This window comes from Lipotes vexillifer, unplaced genomic scaffold, assembly GCF_000442215.2.
Source record: "Lipotes vexillifer unplaced genomic scaffold, Lipotes_vexillifer_v1.1 scaffold528, whole genome shotgun sequence".
NCBI classification, from domain to species: Eukaryota; Metazoa; Chordata; class Mammalia; order Artiodactyla; family Lipotidae; genus Lipotes; species Lipotes vexillifer.
Window position 1 is genome coordinate 2,191,866 of NW_006794582.1, and position 15,792 is coordinate 2,207,657.

General features: G+C 44.8%; 1 protein-coding gene and 1 pseudogene across 2 annotated transcripts in view; both read left to right on the plus strand.

Annotated features, from left to right (window-relative positions):
- The window catches only part of LOC103089494 (lupus La protein homolog pseudogene), an 87,288-nt pseudogene extending 73,510 nt beyond the window's left edge, over positions 1–13,778 (plus strand). The window contains exon 3 of the transcript XR_457111.1: positions 13,410–13,778. The product of XR_457111.1 is annotated as a lupus La protein homolog pseudogene (transcript). The remainder of the gene's footprint in view (positions 1–13,409) is intronic.
- Positions 13,543–15,792, plus strand: part of PIM1 (Pim-1 proto-oncogene, serine/threonine kinase) — a 5,574-nt gene continuing 3,324 nt past the window's right edge. The window contains exons 1-4 of the mRNA XM_007467284.1: positions 13,543–13,945; positions 14,053–14,159; positions 14,262–14,312; positions 14,406–14,772. Coding sequence (XP_007467346.1) covers positions 13,864–13,945; positions 14,053–14,159; positions 14,262–14,312; positions 14,406–14,772 — 607 coding nt within the window. The 5' untranslated portion in view covers positions 13,543–13,863. The remainder of the gene's footprint in view (positions 13,946–14,052; positions 14,160–14,261; positions 14,313–14,405; positions 14,773–15,792) is intronic.

Consider the following 15,792-nt stretch of genomic DNA (forward strand, 5'->3'; position numbering starts at 1 on the left):
CACGGGCCTCTCACTGTTGTGGCCTCTCCCGCTGCGGAGCACAGGCTCCGGACACGCAGGCTCAGCGGCCATGGCTCACGGGCCCAGCCGCTCCGCAGCATGTGGGATCTTCCCGGACCGGGGCACGAACCCGTGTCCCCTGCATCGGCAGGCGGACTCTCAACCACTGCGCCACCAGGGAAGCCCAGCTTTAAGATTCTTGATTTTGAAATATGAAAGGCTGTTAAGCTTCTACTGCAGCCATGAACTTGGGAATTCAAAGACTTGGCTTCGGATCCCAGATTTGCCATTTGATTGTGGGATAGCCACTTAACCTATCTTTGCCTCAGTTTCTTTATCTGAAATGGGGATAGCAGCCCAATTTTCCTCAACATCAGAGGGTTAAATCTTTCAAAATATATAAATACTTTCGCACAGTTAATATAGTTAACACCTGATAAAAGGCAGCTCTTTTTATTATCAGGTTCAATGTTTTCTCACGTGTGTGCTCATGTAAATTCTTATCGATGTCTAGGATCTTTTCACCTGTGAAGCTTAATGCTATGTTACCGTCCCTTCTCAGTGTTTCCATGTCGGAGCTCACTCATTTTGGTTAATCTAGGCACCAGTCACTCAGCCATCCCCAGAGATTAGGTAGAGAAGAGTCTACCTCTAAACCCAGGGAATGTGTACCTTGTGGATAGTTTCCAGAGTAAATGCCCTTTTCCTTTAAGTGACATAAATAGTCCAGTCACTGTTTCCAAGCGCTGTTAAGAAGAGGAACAGACGTGTTTCCTCTAGTGTCCCCTGAGTACTGATAACTGGATGCCAAGGAGTTGGCCGGATCATGTGGGATAGGCAGCTGTCTACATGGTGTAATTTGAGGGGTTTGAGGAAATCCCCCTGCTTAAAATATCTTCCCCGAATGGCCGGGACACATGCCTGAAATGTGTTACTTATTCTTCAGCGTAAGGTGCTGCTGAAATGCAGTTGTTATCCAGGAGTGGACTCACATTCGGCCATTATCATTCATTCGCACCTCGGTTTAAATCAATTTATCAGATTAGTTGGTTGAGTAGAGTCCCAAAGATAAGCAGGCACAAGACAAATACAGTTTAAAGAGGGAAACTGATCCCAAAGGCTCAGAAGTATGGGGCACTGGGCCACTCAGGTGAAGATGGTCAGAACAGTTTGGGGGAAGCAGGGATTTTGAATATTACTACAATTGTAGACATTTTAAAATAATAACACTTTTCTCCCCTTTGGAGTTATCGTCTTTCTTTTTCTTTTATTTTTATTTTTTATTTTTGGCTGCGTAGGGTCTTTGTTGCTGTGTGCAGGCTTTCTCTAGTCGTGGCCAGCGGGGGCTACGCTTCGTTGTGGTGCGCGGGCTTCTCATTTCAGTGGCTTCTTTTGTTGCGGAGCATGGGCTCTAGGAGCACGGGCTTCAGTAGTTGTGGCTTGTGGGCTCGGTAGCTGTGGTGCACGGGTTTAGTTGCTCCACGGCATGTGGGATCTTCCCAGACCAGGGATTGAACCCGTGTCCCCTGCATTGGCAGGCGGATTCTTAACCACTGCACCACCAGGGAAGTCCTGGGGTTATTTTCTTAGGTTATTTCCCCAAAGTGGACTTCCCAGGTTAAAATTAAAGTTTTGATTCTATGACACCAAAATGCTGTAGAGCCACCAGTTCAGTGTAAATATACTTGGGTCGAAATATCTTTGTAAAATTTGTACAGCTGTCCTTGCAGAAAGCCGTTCTTTCATTTAACTGAAAGTTGTTGAGCTTATAGTAAGTGCCAGGTGTCATATTAAGCTCTGGGGACACAAGACAAACTCAGCAATTCCTACCTTCTTCCAGTCTAATTACTCATCAGTTTGAGACAATTCAACTGTTCTTGGGTGTTACATCTTTCTACTGCATTCCTGACATTCTCATTCTTTTATTCTCCTTGACTCTTCATTTCTCCTGAAAAATACTTAATCTGTCATTTCATACAGGCTTTTAAAAAGTCACCATAGTACTATGTTTGTTGAACTGATTCAAATATTAAAGTAAAATTTTGCTGTAATTCCATCTCCCAGAGAAGGCCAATATGAATACTTTGGTTAGTTATCATTTTTAAGTCACCATGTACTAAGTGCCTACGATATACTTGCCAGTTATTGAGTTATGTCTAGGAGGGAGCTATTATTAGCCCCAAATTATAGACAAGAAAACTGAGTCTTTAGAGGTTAAGATTACACAACTTCCAAGTGGCTGAGTCAGGATTCAAACCCAACCACCTCTGTCTGACTCCAAAATCTGTGCTCATATTGAGCATGAAAGAGTAATTTCTTAAACAAATAATTTAATGGTTAACATCTAAAGATGGTTATAGAGTCATGTAAAAATAAGATTGTCTTGTCATAGGCTTGGATGGGAGTTCTTGGATTTCAAAGCCAGTGTTTTTGTAGAATTTTTTACAAAGTGTATTCACTTTGCTAGGGTGGTCATAACAAAATATCACAGTCTGGTGGCCTAAGCAACGGAAATCAATTTTTTTTTTTTTTTTGGCCGAGGCTTGTGGTTTGCGGGATCTTAGTTTCCCGACCAGAGATTGAACCCAGGCCCCTGGCAGTGGAAGCGCTGAGTCCTAAACACTGGACCGCCAGGGAATTCCTGGAAATCAATTTTTCTCACAATTCTGGAGACTAGAAGTCTGAGATCAAGGTGTTGGCAGGGTTGGTTTCTTCTGAAGCCTCTCTTCTTGGCTTATAGATAACTGTCTTATTTGTCTTCACATGGTCTTCCCTCCTCAGTGCATCCCTTCTGTGTCCTCATCTTCCCTTAAGTACACCAGTCATATTGGATTACAGCCCACACATTTGACCTGATTTTACCTTCATTACCTCTTGAAAGGTCCTATCTCCAAATACACATTCTGAGGTACAGAGGGGGGTGATTAAGACTTCAACATACAAATTTTGGGGTCGGGGAGACACTAATCAGCCCATAACATAAAGTGAATCTAAAGGTGTTCAGTACACAAAGTAAGTTGGATAACAGGATACTTTGCCTTACCATGTTCACTCCTAGAGTTGTTTCAGAAATATCCGCTATGTTCAAGGCTTGGTACTAAGCTAGGAACATAAAAACTATGGAAGACATGGTTCCTGCCTTCAAGGAGCTCGCAATCTCTCTGGAGAGCCATTTAGAGAGACCAGAGATTCTCAAGCTCAAAATCACATCAGTGTCATCTGGAGGGCTTGTTAAACCATAAATCACTGAGCCCAACCCCCAGAGTTTCTGATTCAGTGGATCTGGAGTGGGCCTAAGAATTTGCATTTCTAACAAGTTTCCAGGTGGTGCTGGTCTGAAGACCACACACTTTCAGAACTACTGGGCTAGACGTATCAAGATCACATGTGATATGTATCACTGAGGTGGCACAGGTGCTTGGAGAGCACACAGGAGGGGCCATTTTCTGTTTTCATGCTAAAGCAGCTGAGGAGACAACTGGGAAAGTCCCTTTGCACCTGAAAATGCCCCAGAAAAAATTTTAGCATTTAATTGTAAACATATTATGGTAAGAAGCGATGCATTGCCTATACCATTAATTTGCTACTTGGCAAATACTACCTTTCATTACTAATTACATCTATATAAGAAAACAGAAAGAGCCTGGGGTGGTAATCAAGTCTGGATTCTATCCTTGATCTAAAAAGGCTATGGGAACTTTGGCAAGTCACTTCCTACCTCTGAGATTTGGTTTTGGTCACATGTATAAAACTAAGAAGATTATATGAGAAGATCTTTGTGTTTCCTTCCAGCTCAATCTTCATGATTCTATATATCTTGCCTTATCAGGACAGAAAGACTCATAAGCAGGAACTAGAACTGTGTCTTTTGCCTCTGTGTGTCTCCGTGGCACAGTACCTTGAACATAGTAGCTGTTCAGCAAATGTTTATTGATTAACTGACTGAATTAGTCAATACCACTGCAAAACACAAAAGATTCTTGGCTCACAGCCATAGATTATAGCTTCCCTTCACCCTAAGGCTAACGCGTAATCCCACATGCTTAGCTGCCAGAAGAATTTTCAGCAGCCATTCCTCTTTGTCACCACTCACTCACACCGTTGACTTTTAACATTGTTCCAGTCCCCATTCATTTCTCTTGGGCACAATATTGAAGGAAATTATCCATTGACTCTATTGTCTTTCCATTCATTACCTTGCTTCCTGATTTTATTTAACCTGGCTTGTGGCCCTCTGTGCTCTGAGTGTGACCTCTAACACACAAAGAGCTACCCCATACATTGTCTATGTTTTAATCAGTATATATCCATGTACTAGGGCTTGTGCCTCTCTCCCCTGTGGACCTTGGGCAAGTTTTTTACCTTCCTGGGTACAATAAGAATCAAGAGAATTAAAGAAAAAATATATGTACATGTGCCATATGAATATCATATATATTAATATGTATGTGCAGTATATATGGCACATAAAGTGATTAATTAGACTAGTGCTTAGCACACAGTAAATGCTCAATTAATATTAGATATTATCCCCATAAATTAGACTGTACCTAATTCTCTAAGCTTTTGGCTTAGGAACCTGGCAATCTTAATTTATTAAAGCGCTTTTCTGAGAAAGGCAAAAATTTGCTCTGAACTCTTTATTTTTGAAAGTGCAACAACCACTTGTCTTTTCATTATGATATATATATAATAAGAATAACAGGGGCAAAGACTGAGTCAGGGAAATTCACAGAATCTTAAATGTGTTCTCTTCCGGGTTTAATTCAATTCAGTTTTTTAAAAAATTGTCTGGGACTTCCCTGGTGGCACAGTGGTTGAGAATCCTCCTGCCAATGCAGGGGACACACGTTCGATCCCTGGTCCCAGAAGATCCCACATTCCACAGAGCAACTAAGCCCACAAGCCACAACAACTGAGTCAGTGTGCCACAACTACTGAGCCCATGAGCCACAACTACTGAGCCCACGAGCCACAACTACTGAAGCCCGCACGCCTAGAGCCCGTGCTACGCAACAAGAGAAGCCACCGCAATGAGAAGCCCGCGCACCACAACGAAAAGTAGCCCCTGCTCACCACAACTAGAGAAAGCCCCATATGTAGCAACAAAGACCCAACGCAGCCAAAAATAAATAAATAAATAAACAAATTATGTGGTTTTAAAAAGTTTACAATATAGTCTCTATGCTTGAAGAGCTTATGGTCTCACTGGAGAAACATGGATCCTTTCATGGTGGACACTCAGTTAATGCTTGCTGCTCTTAAAGATGATGCTATGAAGACAGTGAACAGATAACAGAAGAATATGATTGTGTCAGATTACTAGTACAATAATTGCTGTGAGTTTAAAAGCTATTGGCTGAAATGATCAGAGAAAGCTGCAAGAAGTCCAAATGGCCTTGTGTTGGTCTGTAAAGATAGACTGAACTCGGGGATATATATGTAATTTGGGCTGAAGTATGGAATCTGTGTTGTCTTTACAGCCCTGCACAAGAAGACTGGCTCTTTGCCAACGTACCTCCCATTCAGAAGAGTGACTTCAGAGGTAATTCTGATGACTTCCAATGATAAGTTTGTTTCTCATCTAGTGAGTGGGTGTCTCTCTAATAATGCAGCATTACTGAACACAGAAACAAGCTTAATCTCTCCAGGGAAAAGTAGCACTATTTCTATAAGGAGGAGAGCGCAGTTCACTAGTTCTCCAGAGTGATCAGGTTCATACTTAGATATTCAAAGAAAGGTTGACAAAATTATACATTGAGGGCTTCCCTGGTGGCGCAGTGGTTGAGCGTCCGCCTGCCGATGCAGGGGACACGGGTTCGTGCCCCGGTCCGGGAAGATCCCACATGCCGCGGAGCGGCTGGGCCCGTGAGCCGTGGCCGCTGAGCCTGCGCGTCCGGAGCCTGTGCTCCGCAACGGGAGAGGCCACAACAGTGAGAGGCCCGCGTACGGGAAAAAAATATATATATATATACATTGAAGGCCATAAAAAATGGTTCCATATTTGTAGTACAGTTGTTCTAGTTCTGGCTCTGGTGAGCTGTCCATGTTTGTTTTAGCAGCACCCAACCTAAAAAAAGAGCTAAAACAGAATTGGAAAAGAGGAAGTATATGTTGAAAATGTAAGTTTCTCCAAATTATTGAGTGGATTTCATCCAATCATGTTAATGCATGTCTTCTTTGTCATTTGAATCTTGAGCACCCTGTGTGTTAACTACAGTGTAAGCTACTGTTCCCAAACCGTAAGTTTCAAGAGATGATTTGAATAGAGAATCTTCCTAGTTTCTTCTTCAATAAAGACTGAAATAAAATCTATCATCTTTTTCATCTCTTTCACATTTTGCCTCATGACATCAGGAGGTCCTACTGATTTTTCTCTCTGGCTTTCTGCTTTTGATTTATTTAAAGAAACTATTATTCATTCATTTTCCATGCATTGGGGAATACAAAGAACATCACACAAAGCATCTTTTGCAAAACTCCTGAGGTTGCTCCCCCCATTCTGTCTGTCCTTACCACCTATTCATATCTTACGCATCCTTTAAGATCCACGGTAAGTTCTACACCCTCCATGGAGCTTTCCCTGACTTCTCAGCCTCCTCTGAATGCTGCTCTTGTGGATGATACCCTCAGTTAGAACTTAATCATAGCTTACCTTGTTAAATCCCTTAAACTCATCTTGTGTTCCTTGGGAAAGCAGACTGGCATGGTGGGGAGGAGATGTCTGTGCCACTTAGCTATGTTACTTTGGGCAAATTACTTCTCTCTGTTTCTGTTTACTTATCTGTAAACCAGTGAAGATAGTAAAACTGCCCATGTCACAGGATTCATATGAGGATCCATGTAAAGTGCTTAGAAATATGGCCAGCACATCTCTGATGCTTAATTTTGGCTGCTATCACAGTGTCACTTTTGCTGCTTTCACTTGACCCACTGTCGACACTTAGCCTTAACATTCAATGAGAGGATGGTTTCTGCCCTCAGTATGTTTATGATCTAGTTATAGAGACTAAACAAATACAGAAAAGTAAAGCTGTGTACTATTAAAAGACAAATGAGATATACAATAAACAAATGTTTTCATTACCATCTTTTTAGTGTCTAGCGAGATGTTTCATGAAATCTTTCTGAGCAAATTTTTTTTTTTTCCTTTTCTTTAGGTGCACTTTGTGACTTTTCCAAGTCTTGCAACAACAATTTTATTCTACTTTTTAGAAGATGGCAGACAGTCCCGTCATCAGCTTTCAAACATATGAATTCTCTCTTTCTGTCTCTTTCTCTGTCTCTGTCTCTCTCATGCACATATACAGCCCCTATTCTTTATCAGTTAAGCATGCAGGGTTTTTGTGCACGTGCCTGTCTTTTTTCCTCGTCTTCTAATAAGGTATTTTATAGCAGTCTCCAGGCTTCCTGTAGCCTTTATACATTCTAAGCTACTCCATTTTTTTTTTAAATCTATCCAGTAATACTCAGGAACTATAAAATCTTTGTGTACAGTGCTTTTGATAAATATTGATTATTTTTACTCAAATTGTCAGTACTAAGTGTGTAAAAATCCAAAAATATATCTAGGTTATTTTTATTCTTTAAAAAAAAAAAAAGGGACTTCCCTGGTGGTGCAGTGGCTAAGAATCTGCCTGCCAATGCAGGGGACTGGGTTTGATCCCTGGTCCGGGAAGATCCCACATGCCATGGAGCAACTCAGCCCGCGAGCCACAACTACTGAGCCCAGGCGCCGCAACTACTGAAGCCCACACGCCTAGAGCCCGTGCTCCGCAACAAGAGAAGCCACCACAATGAGAAGCCTGTGCACCGCAACGAAGAGTAGCCCCCTCTCGCCGCAACTAGAGAGAAAGCTCATGTGCAGCAACGAAGACCCAATGCAGCCAAAAAACACCAAATGAATTGGTAATGAATTTAAATATACTTTACTGAATAATAAAAACCCTTTCTCCAACCTTGCTGAGAAAATTGGAAGCTGACTAAAGGAGATTTATAAACTTGAAGCAAATGTCACATCTTATCAAGGACAAGAACCAGTCCAAACTTGACTACATAGATTTCCTGACTATTCTGAAGCTGGGACATTCTGGATTTCTTAGCTGTCCACCACGACCACAATTATTACAACTTAAAAAGGAAGCTTTAGTCTTTTTATTTTTATTTATTTATCTTAAAATTTATTTTATTCAAGTGTAGTTGATTTACAGTGTTGTGTTAATTTCTGCTGTTCAGCAAAGTAATTCCGTTACACACATATATATATATACATTCTTTTTCATATTCTTTTCCATTATGGTTTACCACAGGATATTGAATATAGTTCCCTGTGCTATACAGTAGGACCTTGTTGTTTATCCATTCTATATATAATAGTTTGCATATGTTAATCCCAAACTCCCATTCCATCCCTCCCCCATCCCCCCTCCCCCTTAGCAACCACAAGTCTGTTCCCTAGTCTGTGAGTCTGTTTCTGTTTCGTAGATAAGTTCATTTGTGTCATATTTTAGATTCCACATGTAAGTGATATCATATGGTATTTGTCTTTCTCTTTCTGACTTATTTCACTTAGTATGATAATCTCTAGGTCCATCCATGTTGCTGCAAATGGCATTATTTCATTCTCTTTTACGGCTCAGTCATATATATATATATATATATATATATGGCACATCTTTATCCATTCATCTGTCGATGGCCATATTTAGGTTATTTTCATGTCTTCACTATTGTAAATAGTGCTGCTATGAATATAGGGGTGCATGTATCTTTTTGAATTATAGTTTTGTCCCTATATATGTCCAGGAGTGGGATTGCTGGATCATAGGGCAACTCTATTTTTAGATTTTTGAGGAACATCCATACTGTTCTCCATAGTGGCTGCACCAATTTACATTTCCACCAACAGTGTAGGAGGGTTCCCTTTTCTCCACACCCTCTCTAGCATTTTTTATTTGCAGACTTTTTAATGATGGCCATTCTGACCAGTGTGAGGTGGTACCTCATTGCAATTTTGACTTGCATTTCTCTAATAATTAGAGATGATGAGCATCATTTCATTTGCCTATTGGCCATCGAGGCTTCAGTCTTTTTTTTTTTGTTTTTGGCCATGCGGCTTGCAGGATCTTAGTTCCCTGACGAGCAGTCGAACCCGGGTCCCTGGCAGTGGAAGTGCAGAGTTCTAACCACTAGACCACCAGGGAATTCCCAGAGGCTTCAGTCTTTTAAAATTTAGACTGTTTCATGTCAGTTTGTAGCGGATTTTCACATATATTCCACACATACGAAATACATGTGAAATTGAAATTTTTCTAAATAATTCTATAAATGTTGAGGTAATTGGACATATTTTAAGATATAAAAAGAAGTGTACTGCAGTTGACTTTCTCCAAATTTTCCTCTTTCTATTTATTTCATCAAATAAGGAGAGAGTAAAATAAAAAATAATGGTAAATTTTTCAAAATTAAACATTAAATTTTAAAATGCAGTAATTCTTATTTTAGGAGAGAAATGAGATGCAGACCCAAATTATTTCTATCCAATTAATTGCAAACAGCTTATAGAGTAAGAGTCATACAGACCTAGTTATATAAGTGCATCAACTAGACTCAGGTACTTTAAAAGACAGCGAACAGGCATCCCCCTTTCAAACCTCTTCTAAACTGTGATTACAGAAATTGCTGAAGTCATTCCTTTGACATGACTTGATTAAATCCATATCAGGTAGAATATGGAAACCACCTAAGGATTAATTTGGCTATTGTTCAAATTAACATGAACAAATTCTCCCCTTTCCAGAGAACTGTTAGCATAATTATGGCCTTTATATTTCCAAAAGCACTTGTCATTTAATTATTAGTGTGATTTTCCGGATTCTTTGTTAGCATCTTTGAGATAGCACCAGTTGTGCTTGTTTTTATTATTACAACTATAGTTTGATGAATCAAAACATCAAGTTCCCTACCTTCAAAGAGTAACTTTTAACTCAAAATGTACTTGAATGTTTAATAATTATCTTTAAAAGCAGTTTTAGGTAAATAAAAGCTCTTTGCCAAGCAAGGTCCATGTTTTGTAACTTCCAGCTGTGAAGAACCCACCATATTAAATGTTAATCACTTCAGCTAAAACTAATTAAGTATTTAGGCCTACAAAGATCTAGAGAAAGTGAAAAGGATTGAACTTGATTTAATGTAGACAACTTTTTTTCTTTTTTTTTGGCTGCGTTGGGTCTTCATTGCTGCATGCGGGCTTTCTCTAGTTGCAGTGAGCAGGGGCTACTCTTCACTGCGGTGCGTGGGCTTCTCATTGATTGGGGTGGCTTCTCTTGTTGCGGAGCACGGGCTCAGGCACACGGATTTCAGTAGTTGCAGCACGCGAGCTCAGAAGTTGTGGATCATGGCTCTAGAGCACAGGCTCAATAGTTGTGGCTCATGGGCTTAGTTGCTCTGCAGCATGTGGGAACTTCCAGAGCTAGGGATCGAACGCACGTGTGTCCCCTGCACTGGCAGGTGGATTCTTAACCACTGTGCCACCAGGGAAGTCCCTATAGAACTATTTTGAATCACATTCTCTCCCAAGATGATTAAAATCAAACTAGCTAGCATTTTATCTTTGAAACCTCCAAGGTGCAAGACCATTCCAAAATTCTTCCTTTTCGTCATCATCGTCATAATCACAATCAGCATCATTGCCGTCATAGCTAATATTTATTAGTTTACTCTGTTAGTCTACATGCTTTATGTGCAGAATTTTAAAAATATATTTATTTTTGGCTGCATTGGGTGTTTGTTGCTGTGCGCAGGCTTTCTCTACTTGCGGCGAGCGGAGGCTGCTCTTCGTTGCGGTGTGCGGGCTTCTCATTGCGGTGGCTTCTCTTGTTGTGGAGCATAGGCTCTAGGCGTGGGGTTCAGTAGTTGTGGCACACAGGCTTAGTTGCTCCGCGGCATGTGGGATCTTCCTGGACCAGGGCTTGAACTCGTGTCCACTGCACTGGCAGGCGGATTCTCAACCACTGTGCCACCAGGGAAGCCCTATGTGCAGAATTTTATTTGCTCCTTACAACAGCCCTATGATGTAGGCGCTATTATTATCTCCATTCAAAGTCTAAAGCTTAGAAAGGTTAAGTAACTTGACGAATGTCACATAACTAGTAGGTGCCAGATCCCAGATCTGAAAGCAGGCTAACTCAGGTTAAATGTTGTTCTTAACCTTTATTTTATTTTGCCTAAGCCCACTTAATTCACTTAAATTTGGTATAAATTGACTTTAATCATGACCTTTTCATTGAGACCCATTTTGATCTTCCCCTTCATTAACAAATGTTGGATAAAGTATTCATTCAAGGAATGGGAAGACAAGATATAAATAACTGAAAAGTTAATAGATTTTTTTAAAAACCAAAAAAAGAAACACATGATTGTCAGATAAGTGGAATAGACAGTGAAAGAATGGTGTTTCTTTAGCAATCTGGGGTGGAACTACAATTGTGTCCTGAAGTCTGGAAAGACTAAATAAAAGTTAAGAGGAGACGATATTCTCAGAACAGGTTGACTGCCTCTACAAAGGCAGAAAGTGTGGAAAGTGCTAGGTGAGTGGGAACAAGTGAGAACAGTCCAGTAGGGCTTATGAAAGGAAAGGAGGGGTAGAGGGGACAGAGGTGGGGGTCACATACATTGATACTTGATGTCTTACTCAGTGTTAAGGACAGTTTTAGACCCCAATAAGAGGAAAGCTTTGAATACTCAGGAGTTGAATTTGGGTCATTTCATCTCTTCCTCTCTTAGCTGTTGAATGACCCTGTATCATCCTATTTATGTTTCATTTTCCTATCTGTAAAAGAAGGAATAATTCTTGTTCCCTTGGGTTTTCTCCTAGTCATCAAAAATGAATGAATTAGGCCACAGTAGACAAACAAAAGGAAAATATGTAATATTTCATGAGATAAATTAAGTTGTGAAATATCTGGGCATTTTTATATAACAAGCACTGTAGAAAACTTTTAATGAAACACTTAAATTCATTAATGACTGCAGCTATTCAGATCCTTGGATCTCCTCATTTTTCCTTTAAGTGGCAGGAACTTGAAAAAAATTAAAATAGGATGTAGTTAACTTTCAATTACTTAGGCCCTGACAATTCAATTTATGGATTACATAGAATTTTAATTTACTCATTTCACACGTCGTTATCAACTCTACAAGAAGTTTAAAAGGACAAAGAATGAAAGTCGAATTGGTCAGTTTCCATGTTATTTCCAAGGGGGGGCAGGGGGGCGGATTTCCTTTGAGTCAAGACTCGGGGGCAGCCAATAATTGCTAGTATTGCCTGACTGGTAATAACAGGCTGATGAAAAGGTGAATACAACGTGAAAACTCTGATTAAATCAAGCGCGCCCTCCCACCCTCGCTTTAGATGAGGAATTTTCTTCTCTCTCCCGCCCTCACAGAAGGGGCTGAGACAGCATCTGGCATCACAATACTAACATTTGCTTCGTGATTTCCTCTTTACAGGGCACTCTGACACACACATCACTTCTTAGGCATCAGGATTCACTGGAACCTTTCAGCATTTTAAAAATAAAAATCTGCTAGGGAATCTGGGGGCTGATCTTTTCACCGGCTGTGACAACCGCGATCTGGACCCCTCCCCCGAGTGAGCGGAGCTCTCCCCGTTTTATTCCAGGCCTGTGACACCTCCACTCCCTCCGTGAAGCCGCCGTGACTCATATCTTGCAGATCCTTCGCCCCCTACGCGCTCCCAACACACAACCCCCGGGAGATCCAACCCGAGCCCACAGCGCGTGGTCAACCCGCCCAAGCCGACTTGGAGGTCTTGCGTCTGAGTCACACATAAAGACCACCCTCGTCGGCATCCCCACACACACAGTCCCTCACACCCCGGCGCGCCGGCCGCCCGGCCTGAGACACCAACGCCCGTCGTCTCTGCGCAACTTGTTATGCTCCAGCTCGAGCCCTTGACCCAAAAACCCCGAGAAATGGAGAGCTACAGAGCCGGCCTCGGGCGGCCTTTGATGGCTTTGTTATTGTTTGGGTTTGAATCGATACGCCCCTCCCCATCCTTCCTCCCTAGCGGCTCGACACCCAGCTCCCGCCTACCCGCACGCCCCGCGCCCCTCCCCCTCCATTTTGGCGCCTTTTCCTTCCCGCCACGTCGTGGCGGCGTAGAGACCATTCTGACCGCGAGAGCTGGGCGGGGGCGTGGGCGTCGCGCGCCGTGTTATGCAGATCAATCGGCTTCTGGTTGGCTGGAGACTCGGCGGCGGGGGCGGGGCCGGGGCGCGGCGACTGAGCGCGAGGGGCGGGGGCGGGGGCGGAGGGGAGTCGCCCTGTCCCGCCGCTTTCGCCGCGCTGTCTGTCTCAGGCTCTGTTTCTCTCCTAATTCGCCTTAGGGCGATTCGCCCCGCGGGAGGATCCCGGGCTGGGAGGGGCCGGCCAGGCAGCCAGGAGCTGAGCGCGAGTCAATGCCGGTTGCGCGGCCGAGCGGAGCCGGGCAGCAGAAGCCGCCCGAGCGGCAGCGGCGGTGGCGGCGGCGGCGGGACCGGCAGCAGCAGCAGCAGCTACAAGCTCCCTGTGCCGCGGCGCTGCGGCACAAACCCCACGAGCTGCCCACCCCTCCGCCCTCCGTGCTGCCTGACCCCGCCGGCGTGTCCGTCAGCCGCCAGCCCCCGGCAGCGCCCCCAGTCGTCCTCCGACTCGCCCTCGGCCTTCCGCGTCAGCCGCAGCCGCAACGCCACCCGCAGCCTCAGCCCCAGCCGTAGGCACAGCCACCGGCACAACCCCAGCCCCAGCTCCTGCTGCAGCTCCTCCAGACACCGTCCCTACGCCGACATCCTGGAGGTTGGGATGCTCTTGTCCAAAATCAACTCTCTTGCCCACCTGCGCGCCGCGCCCTGCAACGACCTGCACGCCACCAAGCTGGCGCCCGGTGAGCGCCCCCCCCAACCCGAGGATGGAGTGGCGGCTGGACCTCCAGGGTGGGAGCTGGGGGCTCGCGGGCCGGCACTAAGTCCCCTGTGACTCCCCCTTTCCTAGGCAAGGAGAAGGAGCCCCTGGAGTCACAGTACCAGGTGGGCCCGCTCCTGGGCAGCGGTGGCTTCGGCTCGGTCTACTCAGGCATCCGTGTCGCCGACAACTTGCCGGTGAGTGGGCGGCCCGCCGCGGGGAGGGTGCGCCGGACGGGGGGCGCACGGGTGTTTTTGGCCCGGGCGAGGGAACCTAACGCTCTCTGGGGGGCTTTCCAGGTGGCCATCAAGCACGTGGAGAAGGACCGCATTTCAGACTGGGGAGAGCTGGTGAGTACCCTGGAGGGGGCGACCCCCAGGATGGGTGGGGTGAGGGGCACCCTGCGACTCCCGCCCTAACGCAGCCCCCTCACCCCTCTGCAGCCTAATGGCACCCGAGTGCCCATGGAAGTGGTTCTGCTGAAGAAGGTGAGCTCGGGCTTCTCCGGCGTCATTAGGCTCCTGGACTGGTTCGAGAGGCCCGACAGTTTCGTTCTGATCCTGGAGAGGCCCGAGCCGGTGCAAGACCTCTTCGACTTTATCACGGAAAGGGGGGCCCTGCAGGAGGAGCTGGCCCGCAGCTTCTTCTGGCAGGTGCTGGAGGCCGTGCGGCACTGCCACAACTGCGGGGTGCTTCACCGCGACATCAAGGACGAGAACATCCTTATCGACCTCAGTCGCGGCGAGCTCAAGCTCATCGACTTCGGGTCGGGGGCGCTGCTCAAGGACACCGTCTACACGGACTTCGATGGTGAGCCAGGCCTGGGGGCGGAGCTGCCCGGGAGGGAACTGCCCAGGTGACTCGGCCTGGCCTGGAGGCCTGGGTAGGCTTTCCTCTCCGGCCCTTTGTAAAGGTCATCGGGCCGCCTGGCTCTATGCTAGTAGGGGTGGGGCGAAGGAGAGCTTCCCAGCGTAGGAAAGCCGGGGATTTCAAGCCAGCTGAACCTGTAATGTTTCTGGCATGATTTTATTTTTTAAGTGGAATTCAGTGGGTTCCAAGCTTTCCCGATGAATAAGAGGTTGCGGGCAACCGGCCGTAGCCCAGATTTCTGAAGTCTGACCCAGTTTCCCCGCCAGTAAAAGGATGGGAGGGGGGAAAGGGGAGGAGAGAGCGGGAGAGATGAAAATTGACGCCGGTTTTGTCATTTTTGTTTTGTTTTATAAGGGAGTTAGTTTTCGGTAAGGTAGTTTTTAGAGCTGCAGGGTTTTTTTCTCCCCTTTGATTTAGGGACGAATAAGGAATAGAAACAGTAGTTTCGCTAAATAATTCATTGTTGTTGTTGGGTTTTTTTTTTTTTGGTGTTGTGGGGTGAGGGAGTCGGGAATGAATGTTGTGAAATAAGATCTCTTGCTGGTTTGAAAATTAGTTGGGTGTCTCCTCAGAGAGGATGAAAACCTATCCTAGGGAGGGGCTTGGAGAGGGTTCTTTCAGAAAAGAAGGAAGGGAGAGCTTGAGATCAAAGCACGGGAGGGTGGGTCATCATCTGAGCGGCTTAACCTAACAGACGACAGCCTTTCAAAACTTGTGACTGGGGCTTGTGGTTTGTGTTTATTTGCCCTTGGAGGAACGCTGGGTTGGGCTGCATTTTTTTGTATTTAACAGTTAATGGCTGGCCGGGTCCTCCCATGTTTTTTCCTTCCAGTCTTTGCTGCCTCCTGGTGAGCACCAGCGGGATGGCCCCACTTTTTTTTTTTTTTTTTTTTTTCAACGGTACCCGGGCCTCTCACCGCTGTGGCCTCTCCCGTTGCGGAGCACAGGCTCCAGACGCGC